The 12659-nt window shown below is 40.7% G+C and overlaps 1 protein-coding gene across 4 annotated transcripts in view; it reads right to left on the bottom strand.

Moving 5' to 3' along the window:
• The window catches only part of PLD1 (phospholipase D1), a 199049-nt gene that overhangs the window by 37774 nt on the left and 148616 nt on the right, over positions 1-12659 (bottom strand). For all 4 annotated transcript variants that reach the window (XM_070406795.1, XM_070406794.1, XM_070406797.1 and 1 more), the window contains one exon: positions 488-601. In XM_070406795.1, coding sequence (XP_070262896.1) covers positions 488-601 — 114 coding nt within the window. The remainder of the gene's footprint in view (positions 1-487; positions 602-12659) is intronic.

Below are 12659 nucleotides of genomic sequence, written 5' to 3'. Positions count from 1 at the left end.
ATACATAAATATATATACATATAAAATATTTGTGAATATAAAGGAGACTAATATTTTAGTTCTTTAGTATATATAAATATGTATATTATAAATGAAGACAATAACTCCATATATTTTATATTTTACATTATATTTATATGTAATATTTATTATACATTATTTTATATTTACAATATGTATACTATATATTTTATATATATATTATAAATAGTATATGTACATATATACTAGGCAACAAATATAAAAGAGACTAATATTTTAGTTTTTTTATACTTGCCATGTGTCATAGGCCTACCCTTCATGATTTTAGGTTCTACTTGAATTTTACCAACTAGTAAACAGGCCAAGATTCAGAGTCAAAAAAGAAAAGTGTTCATTTGTCCAACACCCCACTGAATAGATGTGGACAAACATTTCCATTCCTTTCACCAGCTTATGGGCATGGCTGATTGAAAGCTGAAAACAGACCACACTAGGATTCTGGCACCTGAAGTTGAAGTGCATTATCGCCTGGAGAGCGTTTCCTCCGCCGGTTTTAATGTCTCCTTCAAACCCTGGCAGAAGCGGTATCACCACATACACCCGGTATCTCCGGCCTTCCCTGCAAAAACCAGAGGCAGACAGATTCAACAACAACAACAAGATACACACAGGAACAGTTTAAAGTGCCAGCCAAGCCTCTCACATGGCTTTAGAGACTGAGCCGATGGCTTCCTACAGTGCATTCTATCCCATCTCAGGGCTTCAGGGCTGCTTTTGGATTGGAGGCCAGAAGCTATTTTCCAGGCTAACAGTTCATAACAAACTGAAAAATAAGTGACCTTGGCAGTAAAGTGGGAATTGTACCCACGGCATAATTCTCCTAGTTCAAAATTCACTGCAAGAAAGCCTTGCTTGGATCCCATGGAAGGGGCGGGGGGCGGGGGGGGGGGGGGGCAGAGAGAGGCTATAACAAAATTTTCAAAAAGACTTTCAGAATAATTTTGTGTATAACATGTTATATCTATAGTTATATTCTAGCTCAGGGACTGGCAAATAGGCATTCAGTTAATAGCTGTTGAGTAAATGATTTCCCATAGCTTAGATCTCTAGAGCAAAAAGACATACTGGACCTACTAGACTAATTTCCAACGATGCAGAAGTCATCATTGTTTAGAAACTAACTCAGCTCTGAACGCTCTGGTTTAGAGGCTAAATGTTTCCCTGGGTCCTTCAAGAATTCTGGGTGATTGATGATTTTAAATCCCCTGAATATATAACACAGTATTTTTTTTTTTTTTTGGCCCACTCTCCCAACTGATTAACGACAGCTTTTAAAAGAAATGCTGTTGGGTAGTCTTAGTTACTCAATGATAGAAGTTAAAAATAGAAGAATGTGCGGCTCCTTACTTTGATCTACAGTCAGAAAGTCAGAAATTTGGAGAAGTATGTTCAAACAGGTATCTCCCATTTGGAGGCAAAGTTGTTAAAAGTCTTTGTCTCGATTTGGAAGGGACACGCGAAGAAGAGAAAGCCCGGGAATGACTGTGGAACCCATTGTGGTTGGAGTTTCAGCCGCATATCTCAGTGTCTATAGTCACACAAAGGTCTGCTACTGCCTAACTTTCAAATCAGATCCTACTTAAACTTTTCATAATAATTTCTAACATTCATTTCTCCTAAGCAACTGCATTTTCTTTCATGTGAATATTATCACTCCTCTCTGAGGGGTCAGATTTCGTTTCTCTAAATGCCAATGTATGTGGCAGGACATGTGGTAAGTGAAGTTCAGATAGAAGTGATAGCCAACGGAAGTCTGAAGGCTTAACTGGTGCTGAGAAACCAGGGGTTTGGAATGGTTGTTGTAATGGCATGGACTAATCACTAGATGGCAAACATAGTTTGAGGTGGAAAATAAACCATTAACAAAATGTTAAACTGTTTAAGTTCTCTCTCTGATAAGGGTAAGAGGCTCACATCCCTAAATGGCGAATAGGATAGTGGAAAAGAACAGAAAGAATACATAAGCTATTTCCCCAGAGACAGTATTGAAAAGTCCAAACCAATTAAACTGGACACTTAAACATGGACACCATCAGGCTTCAACTGCCTTTCAGAATCAGCTTCGGTCTGATCTGCCCAGACCCACCGTCCCTTTGCTTAGGGGTGCACCTCCCTACTAAGGAGGGCTGGCTCATCTGCTCCCTCAGTTTGGAATTCCCTTCTCCAGCTCTCAGAATGCCACTTCTTCCAGGGCAGCTGAAAGGCTCCTTCCTTGGTCAAGACATCCTGAATCTTCCAATCAAATAGGTTTGCTCCCACCTCTGTACTTCCATTGCACAAAGCCAGAACGTCTACTCACCCCTCTGGCCTTACAAAATAGTGACACAAATGTCTGCTGCCTAGGCCATGTGATAAGCTCTTTTGAAATACAGGATGTATGTCCACATATCTTTCTACTAGAAGCTCAGTGCATGAATTTGTGCACCAGTAGGGTCCCTTGGCCTGGCCTGCGGGATCAGGCTGAAACCGGCTCTCTGACATCCACTGAGGGGTCCCAGATTGCGAGAGGGCACAGGCCAGGCCGAGGGACCCTACCGGTGCATGATCAGGGCCAGGAGGGATGTGGCAAGTTGGCAAGCTGGGGAGGGACTTCGGGAGGGCTCCAAGGCGTCTCCAGCCTGTCTCACACAGTCCCAATCAGCCAGACCCCAGCAGCAAGTTAACCTTCTGGTCGGAGCGTCTACCCCATCGTGGGCAGTGCACATCATAGCGAGCAGGTGAGAGGCCTTAGCATGTCATTAGCATATTATGCTTTGATTGGTTGATCAGACAACCGGATGACTGGACACTTAGCATATTAGCTTTTTATTATATAGGATTTCTGACAGTGTCCAGTGGAAGATCCTGGCACACAGTATGCACTTGGCACTATTTTCTTTGGAAAGATGAGGTCAGGCTGTAAGAATGTTTCTGGGGAATAAAGGTTAAGCTGAACAGGTCATTTTTCTTTAAATTACATTACATTTTACTTTAATTTTGTGTGTATATATATATATATATATATATATATATAAATTCGCCATCTTAACCATTTTTAAGTGTACCATTCAGTGGTATGAATTACATTCATATGTTATGCAACCATCATGATACTGTGAACCCTGAGAAAGAAGACACCTACTAAGAAGGGCTCCTGGTGACTAGCTTGGCTCAAATTGAAAAAATACAAACCCTAGCAGCCACTTCTGCACGGAGGCCTTTCGCGGAAACTGCACTTCAGGGAGAAGCCTGCGCTAGACTGCCTGCCTGCACTGTTTTCTGCCCTCTGAGCCAGCCCTTATAAAGAATTTACTGAAATGCTATATCAAACAATAGGACTGAGGCTTTCCCCACCCAGTCAGAGACGCACAGCTCTGACCAACCAGAGCAGCTCTATTCTGGCCAATCAGGACAGTGCTTTGGACCAATCAAACTGTCCTAATGCAAACAAGGATTTACAGTCCTTATTTGCATGAGGACTGGCCAATCAGGTACCAGAGGCAGGACTTCTGTCCATATAAGCCAGCTCCTCTCTGGCTTCAAGAGCTCACTTTCCCTTTCCAAAGACTGAAGACTGCATTTCCCGGCTGAGCTGAAACACTGAAGATGCCCTGGCAGAGGAAAGCAGAGCAGACTGGTGTAGCACAGAGCAGACAAAGCACAGTGCAGTGCAAAGCAGATGTGCAAAGAGCAGAGCAGAGCTGTGCGGCTGGAGAAGGCCTGGCCCTGAAGCCGCCTGGCCCCAAGGCCACCTCATAGCCGTGCTGCGTCACAACTGAGCTGTTCTATAACCTTGGTGTTTTCACAGCTGTGCTGTGTCACAGTTGAGCTGTTTTGCACTGAATAGAGTTTCCTTCTCCACTGCACCCCAAATTGGAGATTCCTGTTAGTGTTGAATTAGTACCAATGACCATTGTTGACAATATCTATTTCCAAAACTTTCATGACCCCAGAAAGAAAATGTGGGATAATTAAGGAATAACTCCACTACTTCCCCTCTCTGCAACTCCTGGTAACCTTTCTCTCTCTATGGATTTGACTATTCTAGGTATTTCATCTAAGTGGAATCATACAACATTTGTCCTTTTGTGTCTGACTTATTTCACTTAGCATAATGTCCTCAAGTTTCATCGATGTTGTAGCATGTGTTAAAATTTCCTTCCCTCTTATGGCTGAATAATATTCCATTGTATGTATAAACCACATTTTGTTTATCCAGTCATCTGTTGATAGGCACTTGGGTTGTTTCCACCTTTTGGATATTGTGAATAACGCTGCAATGAATGTTTGCATACAGTATCTGAGTCCCTGTTTTTAGTCATTTTTTTAAAAAAATATATTTTATTGATTTTTTACAGAGTGGAAGAGAGAGAGATAGAGAGTTAGAAACATCGATGAGAGAGAAACACCGATCAGCTGCCTCCTGCACACTCCCCACTGGGGATGTGCCCGCAACCCAGGCACATGCCCTTGACCGGAATCGAACCCGGGACCCCTCAGTCCGCAGGCCGACGCTCTATCCACTGAGCCAAACCGGTTTTGGCAGTTTTTAGTCATTTTGAGTATACACCCAGGCATGGCATTGCTGGGTCACACAGTTATCCTAAAGTGTCCTTTGATAGAAGATTGGATAAAGAAGATGTGGTACATATATACAATGGAATACTACTCAGCCATAAGGAAAGATGAAATACTGCCATTTGCGACAACGTGGATGTGTCTTGAGATTATCATGCCAAGGGAAATGTCAGACAGAAAATGTCAAGAATCATATTTCATTTATATGTGGGATATAAAACTGAAAACAACAAATGAACAAACAAGATAAACAAACAAATAAAAACTCATAGACACAGACAACAGTATGTAGTTACCAGAGGAAGGGGAGGTTAATAAAAGGTAAAGGGAATCAAATATATGGTGATGGACGAAGATTTGACTCTGGGTGGTGGGAACACAATACAGTATACAGATAATGTATCATAGAATTGTATACCAATGCCATCCCAATAAATATGATTTAAAAATATAACTTATAATTTGAAAATATAATTTAACCTCCTCCCCCAAATTCTCCTTTGTTCCTGGGTCCATTTCCTCTCCCTTAAAGCAATGCCTATTATCTTCCATGTTTCTCAGAAATAGTCTATGAATTTATAAGCATATACATGTACTCTTTTCTTATACACAAATATGAAAATACTATACACACTTTACTGAGTGTTATTTGTATCATTTATCAGTGTATCCTGGAAATTCTGTACATAGAGAGTTGCCCATTTTTTAACAGCAGTGACATAGTATGCCACCATACATCCATACCATAATATTAAACCAGTTTTCTATTGGTGGACATTTAAATTGTTTCTAAATTTGTTGTTGTTATTTCAAAATAACTACATACTTTGCTATGTATGCTGACCCACAAAATTATTTTTTCACATTTGTGGGGAAAATTTCAGAAGTGGTATTGCTGGTCCTGAACATCAAGAGTTTGTGACTCTATTTGTAAAAGATGGTTCCCTTTTATCCTCATGTTTTCAAAAGCAAACATGACATCAAAATGGAGACCTCATATGTAAGATATTGAGAAGTGTCCTGTAAAAATCTTATATCTTTAGATAAAAATTCTTACAAATTTACTTTGTAAGAATCAGAATACTCAACTTGTCTTGTTCTTGGGACTTTATTAGCTCCTTTTCTTTATTTCTTTTCTTTTTTTTTTTTTTTTTTTACAATGCAGTAGTTCTTAAATTTCCTAAATGATACAATTTTTAAACTGTGTTAAGCAAATTAGCAGAAATGACTTAGATGTTTATTACTGTAGGGAAAAAAGGACTCTAGGATTTCAAACTGTAAAATTGTGGTTAGGTTTAAGCCAATGAAGAGAAAGTTCTATTCAAGAATCTGTCCAATCTCCTTCCTTGATCCCATCCACAGAAAACAACAGTTCCCGGCTGCTGAGGATTCTCATTTCTCCTGAAACACTGCACCCTGGAACGTCGGGGTGGTGCAGATGATAGCAATCAGCAGAGGGCAAGGACCGGAGCTCCTAACGTGCAGAATTATTCATGATCCTAAAAGCCAGATAAGAGCTCGCAGGCACCCAGCCATCAGGCAAGCAATCGCTCTATTCCCTTTAGTTCAGAACAATTTTATAAAATTGCATTCTCAGGCTTTTTGTTAAAATAAGTTTTCTTTCAAAACTCACGAACTTGTATGGCAGTGCTATGTCTAATAGCTAAAAATTGGAGATAAATGTCCAATAATAGAGGGATGGTTAACAAAATTATGCTGTAGCCACTCATTTTTGCAGTCACTAAAAATGATCACTTGATGACCTAAAAGCAAAATACTTCTGGTACTGTGTTAAAATGGCCCCAATGCAAAGTTACAATTACATGACAGTTACAGATGTGACAGGCTGATTTTTATGAAATGTTAAATAATTTTTCCCCTTAAATGTGTTAACTTCCTTCACTCAGTGACTGAAGATAGAAGCAGGCATGGCTCTTTCAAAACAAACCAGGGCACAAAGATGTCAGCTTTCTTAGATTTTGGAACTAGATATTCTTTGAGCTGAGACAGGAGTATAAAGAAATAAAAATAAGAATCAGTTCAGGAACTCTGTCCTCCTTCAAGCAGAATTCCAGGAAGAACAGGAGGTTAGGGTTAGGGTTAGGGTTAAGATTAGGGTTACATGAGGATATGGGAGCCCTGAGGATTTGAGCCTTGCTTCCAGAGGAACTGAGAGAAACATCCACCAGCCCGTGTGATGTGACAGCAATAGAGGAGAAGTGCCCGAAAGGCAGGGATGGCAGGAGAAGGCCGAGGCTCCCATGCCACAGTAAGCTGAAGCCAGAACAGGCCAGAGACAGATCAACGCCCAGAGCTGGAAGCCCCTCCACAAAGATCCAGGTCCCCTCAGCATCTACACCAAGGATGAGGTGTGCAGCACCCTGGCTGACTGAATACAGAGCCGAAATGACAAAAATCACTGAATCTGTCCACACTTACAAGGAAGTGACTAACCTACATTTCCTTCTATTGTGTGGAAGTGGACTTGAGACACAAACTCAGGTGAGTTACAGGAAAAGGAAATAAGTTACAATTCAACAGAAAAGATATATATATATATATATATATATATATATATATATATATATATATATATCTTAAAAGATTCGTGCAATAGGCCTTCCCTCCCCCTGGCTGCCAGCACTGGTTTTCCTCTGGCACCCGGGACCCAGGCCTTCGCTCCGGCCAGAGCCGCCTTCAGCCTTTGCTCTGCCACTTCGTGCCTATGTATGCAAATTAACCGCCATCTTTGTTGGTGATTAATTTGCATATCTTGCTGATTAGCCAATGGGAGGTGTAGCGAAGGTATGGTCAATTACCATGTTTGTCTATTATTAGATAGGATATATATTAGTATGAACAAAAAAGGAAATGGGAAAATAAAATTTTATAGGGTGATGAGAATGTGGGATGTTTAATAATATTTTTAATTTCTGTGATTGCTGTAATGCCATCTGTACCTTTAAAAGGGGAGGATTAATTCAAAGCAGTGGCTTTCCTCTACTTATTTCCCTCCTCATTCTTCTCTCTGTGAACCCCTCCTCCTGCACCCCTGGGTCTGTCCTCAGCACGGAGGGCAGCCAGGAGGAGCGGGGTCTGCGGGTCTGTAAGACGGTCCCAAAGGAGGTCACTGTGCTTCTCCAGTGACGAGACGCTTTATTTGTTGAGAATTTGAGATTTGCAGATCATGTTTCTTTGCCGCAAACTTCAAGAGCTGGTTATAAATCCTATCATTGCTGTAGATTCTGCAGCAGTGAATGCTTCCAGAAATAAGAGGAATTGTGGTTGGGCCTTCATGTCTTGTGTGGAGAGAGCATTCTACTGCAGTGGTATCAGTTATGTGAGAATTGGATCTGTCGCTTCTCAGTGGTTTGGGACGTAGCCCATTTTATGTTGTTTGGCAAATCTTTTAAAATGCAGTAGATCTTCCTGGGTTTCAGTTTTCTCATCTGTAAATGAGGGAGTTGGCTAAAATCTTTTCTAGTTAGCTAGAAATGCTGGCCCTATTCAGTACTGTCTTTGAGTATTTTATGTGTGACCTTATACTTTATGACATACTATATCTTATAGTGCACACACACAATTTTTTTAATTGGTTACCTTTTGAAAATGGCCAGCTTTTAAATGTAGGCGTGTTCAGGATTAGCTTAACATGTAGGTTTCATTCTGGATGTGATAGTCTTTGGCAGGCACATCCCTCAGTGGCCCCCAAATAAGATTCTACAAAACCCTTTATTCAGCTGCTCTCACCATGGCCCAGATGGTTTCATTCTCTCTCTTTTTTTTAGAGTCTCTTTCTCTTCCTTCCTCTCTGTGCAAGGGCACATGCTCAGGCTCTCTAAATGATTATTGGCCTCTTCTCCCCCTACTGCTAATCTTTACACCTATCTGCTGAGATGACCACTTATATATTTTAGAAATCAAGCAAAGGCAATTAAATGATCTAAATCAGAAGTTCTGCCACGATATGTTGTCATCTCTGCCCCAATGTAACCTCTTCTCCAGAAATTTCATAGAGCTTAGAAATTATCCCACAAGAAGAAAAATGTGAAACCAGCAAATGGCATACTTAATTTGAATGTGTTTTTTAAAATTCTTTTTATTATAACTGTAGTTTAAATTTCTCTTAGACAGTGGTTTTGAAACATACCCAATGTGTCCTATTTGGTATACAAATCATAGGATATGGTAATTAGAATACGTAGATTTTCCTTTAAGCCTAACAAATTTTTATCTGTCAAGCAACTACTTTAAAAAATAAAATATCCATCTGATTGTATTATTTTAGAATACAGTATCTTTCATAGACTTCCGGAAGGCTTAACATGATCACTTCTCCACTTCCCCGAAATAAGGGGAGCTATGTAGCTTAGTGGTGAAGAGCACATGGTGAAGTCCTAAGGATGTGGCCGCATTCTCAGTTCCCCTCATCAACAGCTGTATGATTTTGCAAGTTACCTAATCTCATTTGGCCTCAGCTGCCTCATCTGTAGAATGGGAATAATTATGCATCCACTTCATAAGGTCAATGTGAGAACTGAATGAAGTAGTGTGTATACAGCACCTTGGATGTGGAACAACTCAAAATAGCATTATTATTCATTTAACAACCAGTGATTTCAATTAGCAAGCTTATACCCCTTCCAACAAGAATAAAGTAAATAGTGTCTAAAATTAAAGCAGAACTGAACTCACATCATGTTCCAGAATACCTTTCACTTCATTTTATATTTTGGGGGAGGGTGTTATGAAATCAATAATGGGGGATCCAAAACTGATTCCCAGAAGAAGCCAGTGATAGATTTCTGGCAGGACACCTCTAGCCAGTGTTTCAATAATGTGCCTCTACTTGTATTAGGATGAAGGAGCACCAGCAGTAGGAAATCAGGTAAGGTTTACTGATCCAGCTGTAGCCGTCTCATAACTTAAAATAAGGCATATTGAACATCTATTTAATGAAAACATTTCTGTTTCTAACATAAATATTAATCTGAAGCAGTTCATTTGAGTATTGTGCTTCTTTTCCCTTGCTCAAATTGACAGTGAGCTAGCATTTTTCAGATGATGAATTTCCTAGAAATCACAAAATAAATTTCTTACATGAACTGACAATTGATGATTTTAATTTTTTTGGCATCTATTCATATGAGCTAGGTAGAGCAGATTTGTGTGTGTGTGTGTGTGTGTGTGTGTGTGTGTGTGGTTAAAAAGCAGTATCAGAAAGGCAAACTGATACACTCAAAAGGTCACATACCTGTAGGTAACAGACTTGGAAAGAACCCAGGTCTCTAGATACCTGCTTCCTAATTTCAGATTCCCAGAGGAATGTTCCCCACACCACCCACTCCTGGGCAAAGTGCAATCACTATCTGGCACTGTCTATAGTTACAGGAAGCACGGAGAGTGTATTTTTCAATCTACTTTAATGTTGTATTTTTCAATGCGGCTTAATATTAATGTACAGAGGTATTAAATCAACTTCCCCGTTTCATTGCATGTGTCAACTTTGTGCAAAATGCACTCACTCTCTTACTTCCTGACTTTTTACCAGTTCCATAAACAAGATGGCTTCATCCTCATAAAGCATTCACTTAAGGCACCCGCTGTTCTAAAATGTTCCCTACCTGTATCCGTTGGTTCTACTCCATCTTTTGGCTTATTCAAACAGGGCATAAACCTATCAATTTCTTCTCCCGATCTCTGGTCAGATTTGAGTTGTCAAAGACAGGCTGCAAGTGGGTTGGGAGCTGGTCTCAACTCCGAGACAGTTTTACTAGTTCGCATTAGAGCAGACCTTTTCGTTTTCTGCAGATTCCCACAGCTATTCTTAGCTCAGCACATGATGGACAATATTCTTAGACTCTAGGTCATGGGTCAGAACATGAAAGTTCTGTGAAGACCTGTTTCTGTAAAGAATTATGGCTGTTGAGAAGGAACCAGGAGAAAGTGAGGGAAGCAGTGAACACACTTCGGGGAACTGGGGTGGGGCTGGATTCCAGCACCGGTAGAAATACGAAGGCGCAGCCCTAAGGAGGGAGTTGGCAATTTAAAGACTCCTTCTCTCGAGGGTGGGAGGGACCTGGAAGACAGCCCGTGTTCCTCGGTCAGGCTGGCCGAATGCTGCCTGTCATTTCCCTCCATCTGCTTTGCGCTATGTTCTATTCTTTTTCCAACAGCCAAAATTATACTGTTGCTAGGCACGTGACTTTGGCAAGGAAGCTCTGAGTCTCAGAAGAGTGGAGAGCAGAGAAGCCAATGAGCAAAGGGGGAAGGGAAAGCAGGGTGGCACCGTCCTGGCCCTCAGTGAAAACGAGGGGCCCCACTGCAGGGAGCCTGCAAGATGAGCTTCTCACTTCTACCTTCCCTAAGTATATAAGCTCACGGATTTGATATTATTAAATGGAAATATTTTTATAGGTGCAATTAACACAGAAGATGAACAGCAATATGGAGATACAGAGAAGGAGAAAATGTAAAATATATTTCCAGAATATGTGTGTAAATCGACTAAAACTTTGAAAGTGTGATAGACATACCATTTTGAGATGTGACTGTCAAAGAAAGTGAGGCTGGAGATATCAGAGGTAAAGGATCCACAGCTAATTTGAAATTTGATCGACTTGTTTTCTATTGTCTACAAAGAAAGTTTGAAATTGCCACTCTTTGTTATTTTATTTATTTAAGATTTATTTATTTATTTGTTTGTTTGTTTGTTTGTTTATGGAAAGAGAGACATTGATTGTTGTTCCACTAATTTATGCATTCATTGGTTGATTCTTGTATGTGACCTGACCAAGAATCGAACCCACAACCTTGGCATATTGGGACGACACTCTAACTAGCTGAGCTACCCGGGTAGGGGAAATTGCCAGTCTTGAATGCGCTCTGTGAACCTCAAAGCCTGTGACATGATCTGCAACAGAAGCTACCTTTCCATGCTCTCTTGGATTCCTTTTCCTTTCAGGAGCAGCCCATAGTCTCACCAGGAAATATTCAATCAGAAAGTAGCTTAAGGTTCCTTCCAGCCATAAATGCTATGATTTTAGAAGTAGTCCAGATTTTTAAAGACAGAGCAATACACGAAGGAACAATATTTTTCCAGGCTCCCGAACACTTAAGAGTAAATCTTACAGGTACTTATGAGACCATGCACTCTAGGGAACTAATAACTGGGATGAGTGAAGTGGAGACTGAGGGCGCACAAGCTACTCTCCTTATGACCTGTTCACATCTCCAAAATTCATGACTCCCTGCTCAGCCCAGTGAGCTCACTTGTCAACTTAATGTGACTTCTTCCAATTTCATGAGAAAATCATTTTTCCTTTTTGTCAAATGCACTTTCTAGATAAAATGGACAGCCCTGCATCATGAAATGCAAGAGTTGACAGATATATAATGTAATTTTGAAAATATGATATAAATTGACCCATAGAATTGGAGGGCTGGCAAGAATGCAAGAAATGTTTGTGTACATGAATGTCTAACTGCAAGTAAGACTTTTTTTAAAAAGTCATCTCAGAAACAGGTCCTATGGTGACTTTCTTTTAAAAAGTATGTGGGAAAGCAAAGGACAAAGGTCACCTGTAAAAGCACAGACCATCTACACTAATAAAAGAGAAACATGGTAATTAGCGTATGACCGCTACCCTTCCCATTGGCTAATCAGTGAGTATATGCAAATTAACTGTCAGCCAAGATGGCGGCTGGCAGCCAGGCACTGAAGCGAGCATGAGGCTTGCTTGCTGCGGACTCCAACGTTCCCCACCTCACTTGCCGGCCTCTCAGTTGCAACTCTAAGCAACTATTACTATGTTGCAAATAACAAGCTAAACAAAAGCCCAGAAACCAGCTTTCAGTCAGCCGGGCTTTAGCAACATTGTATCGATGTTTTCAGCAGCGAGGCCTCAGAGCTAAAGCTGGCCCAGGATAAAAAAAAGAAAAGAAAAGAAAACAAGGAGCAGTTGGAAGCTTCAGTCACTCGCTTCGGGAAAACAGCCCTCAGCCCCTCACCCAGACTGGCCAGGCACCCCAGTGGGGACCCCCACCCTGATCCAGGGCAC

Source organism: Myotis yumanensis, unplaced genomic scaffold (assembly GCF_028538775.1).
Source record: "Myotis yumanensis isolate MYYU_CA2020_CCGP unplaced genomic scaffold, mMyoYum1.0.hap1 SCAF_2, whole genome shotgun sequence".
In the NCBI taxonomy this organism is placed as follows: Eukaryota; Metazoa; Chordata; class Mammalia; order Chiroptera; family Vespertilionidae; genus Myotis; species Myotis yumanensis.
This window is presented reverse-complemented; position numbering and strand designations above follow the sequence as displayed.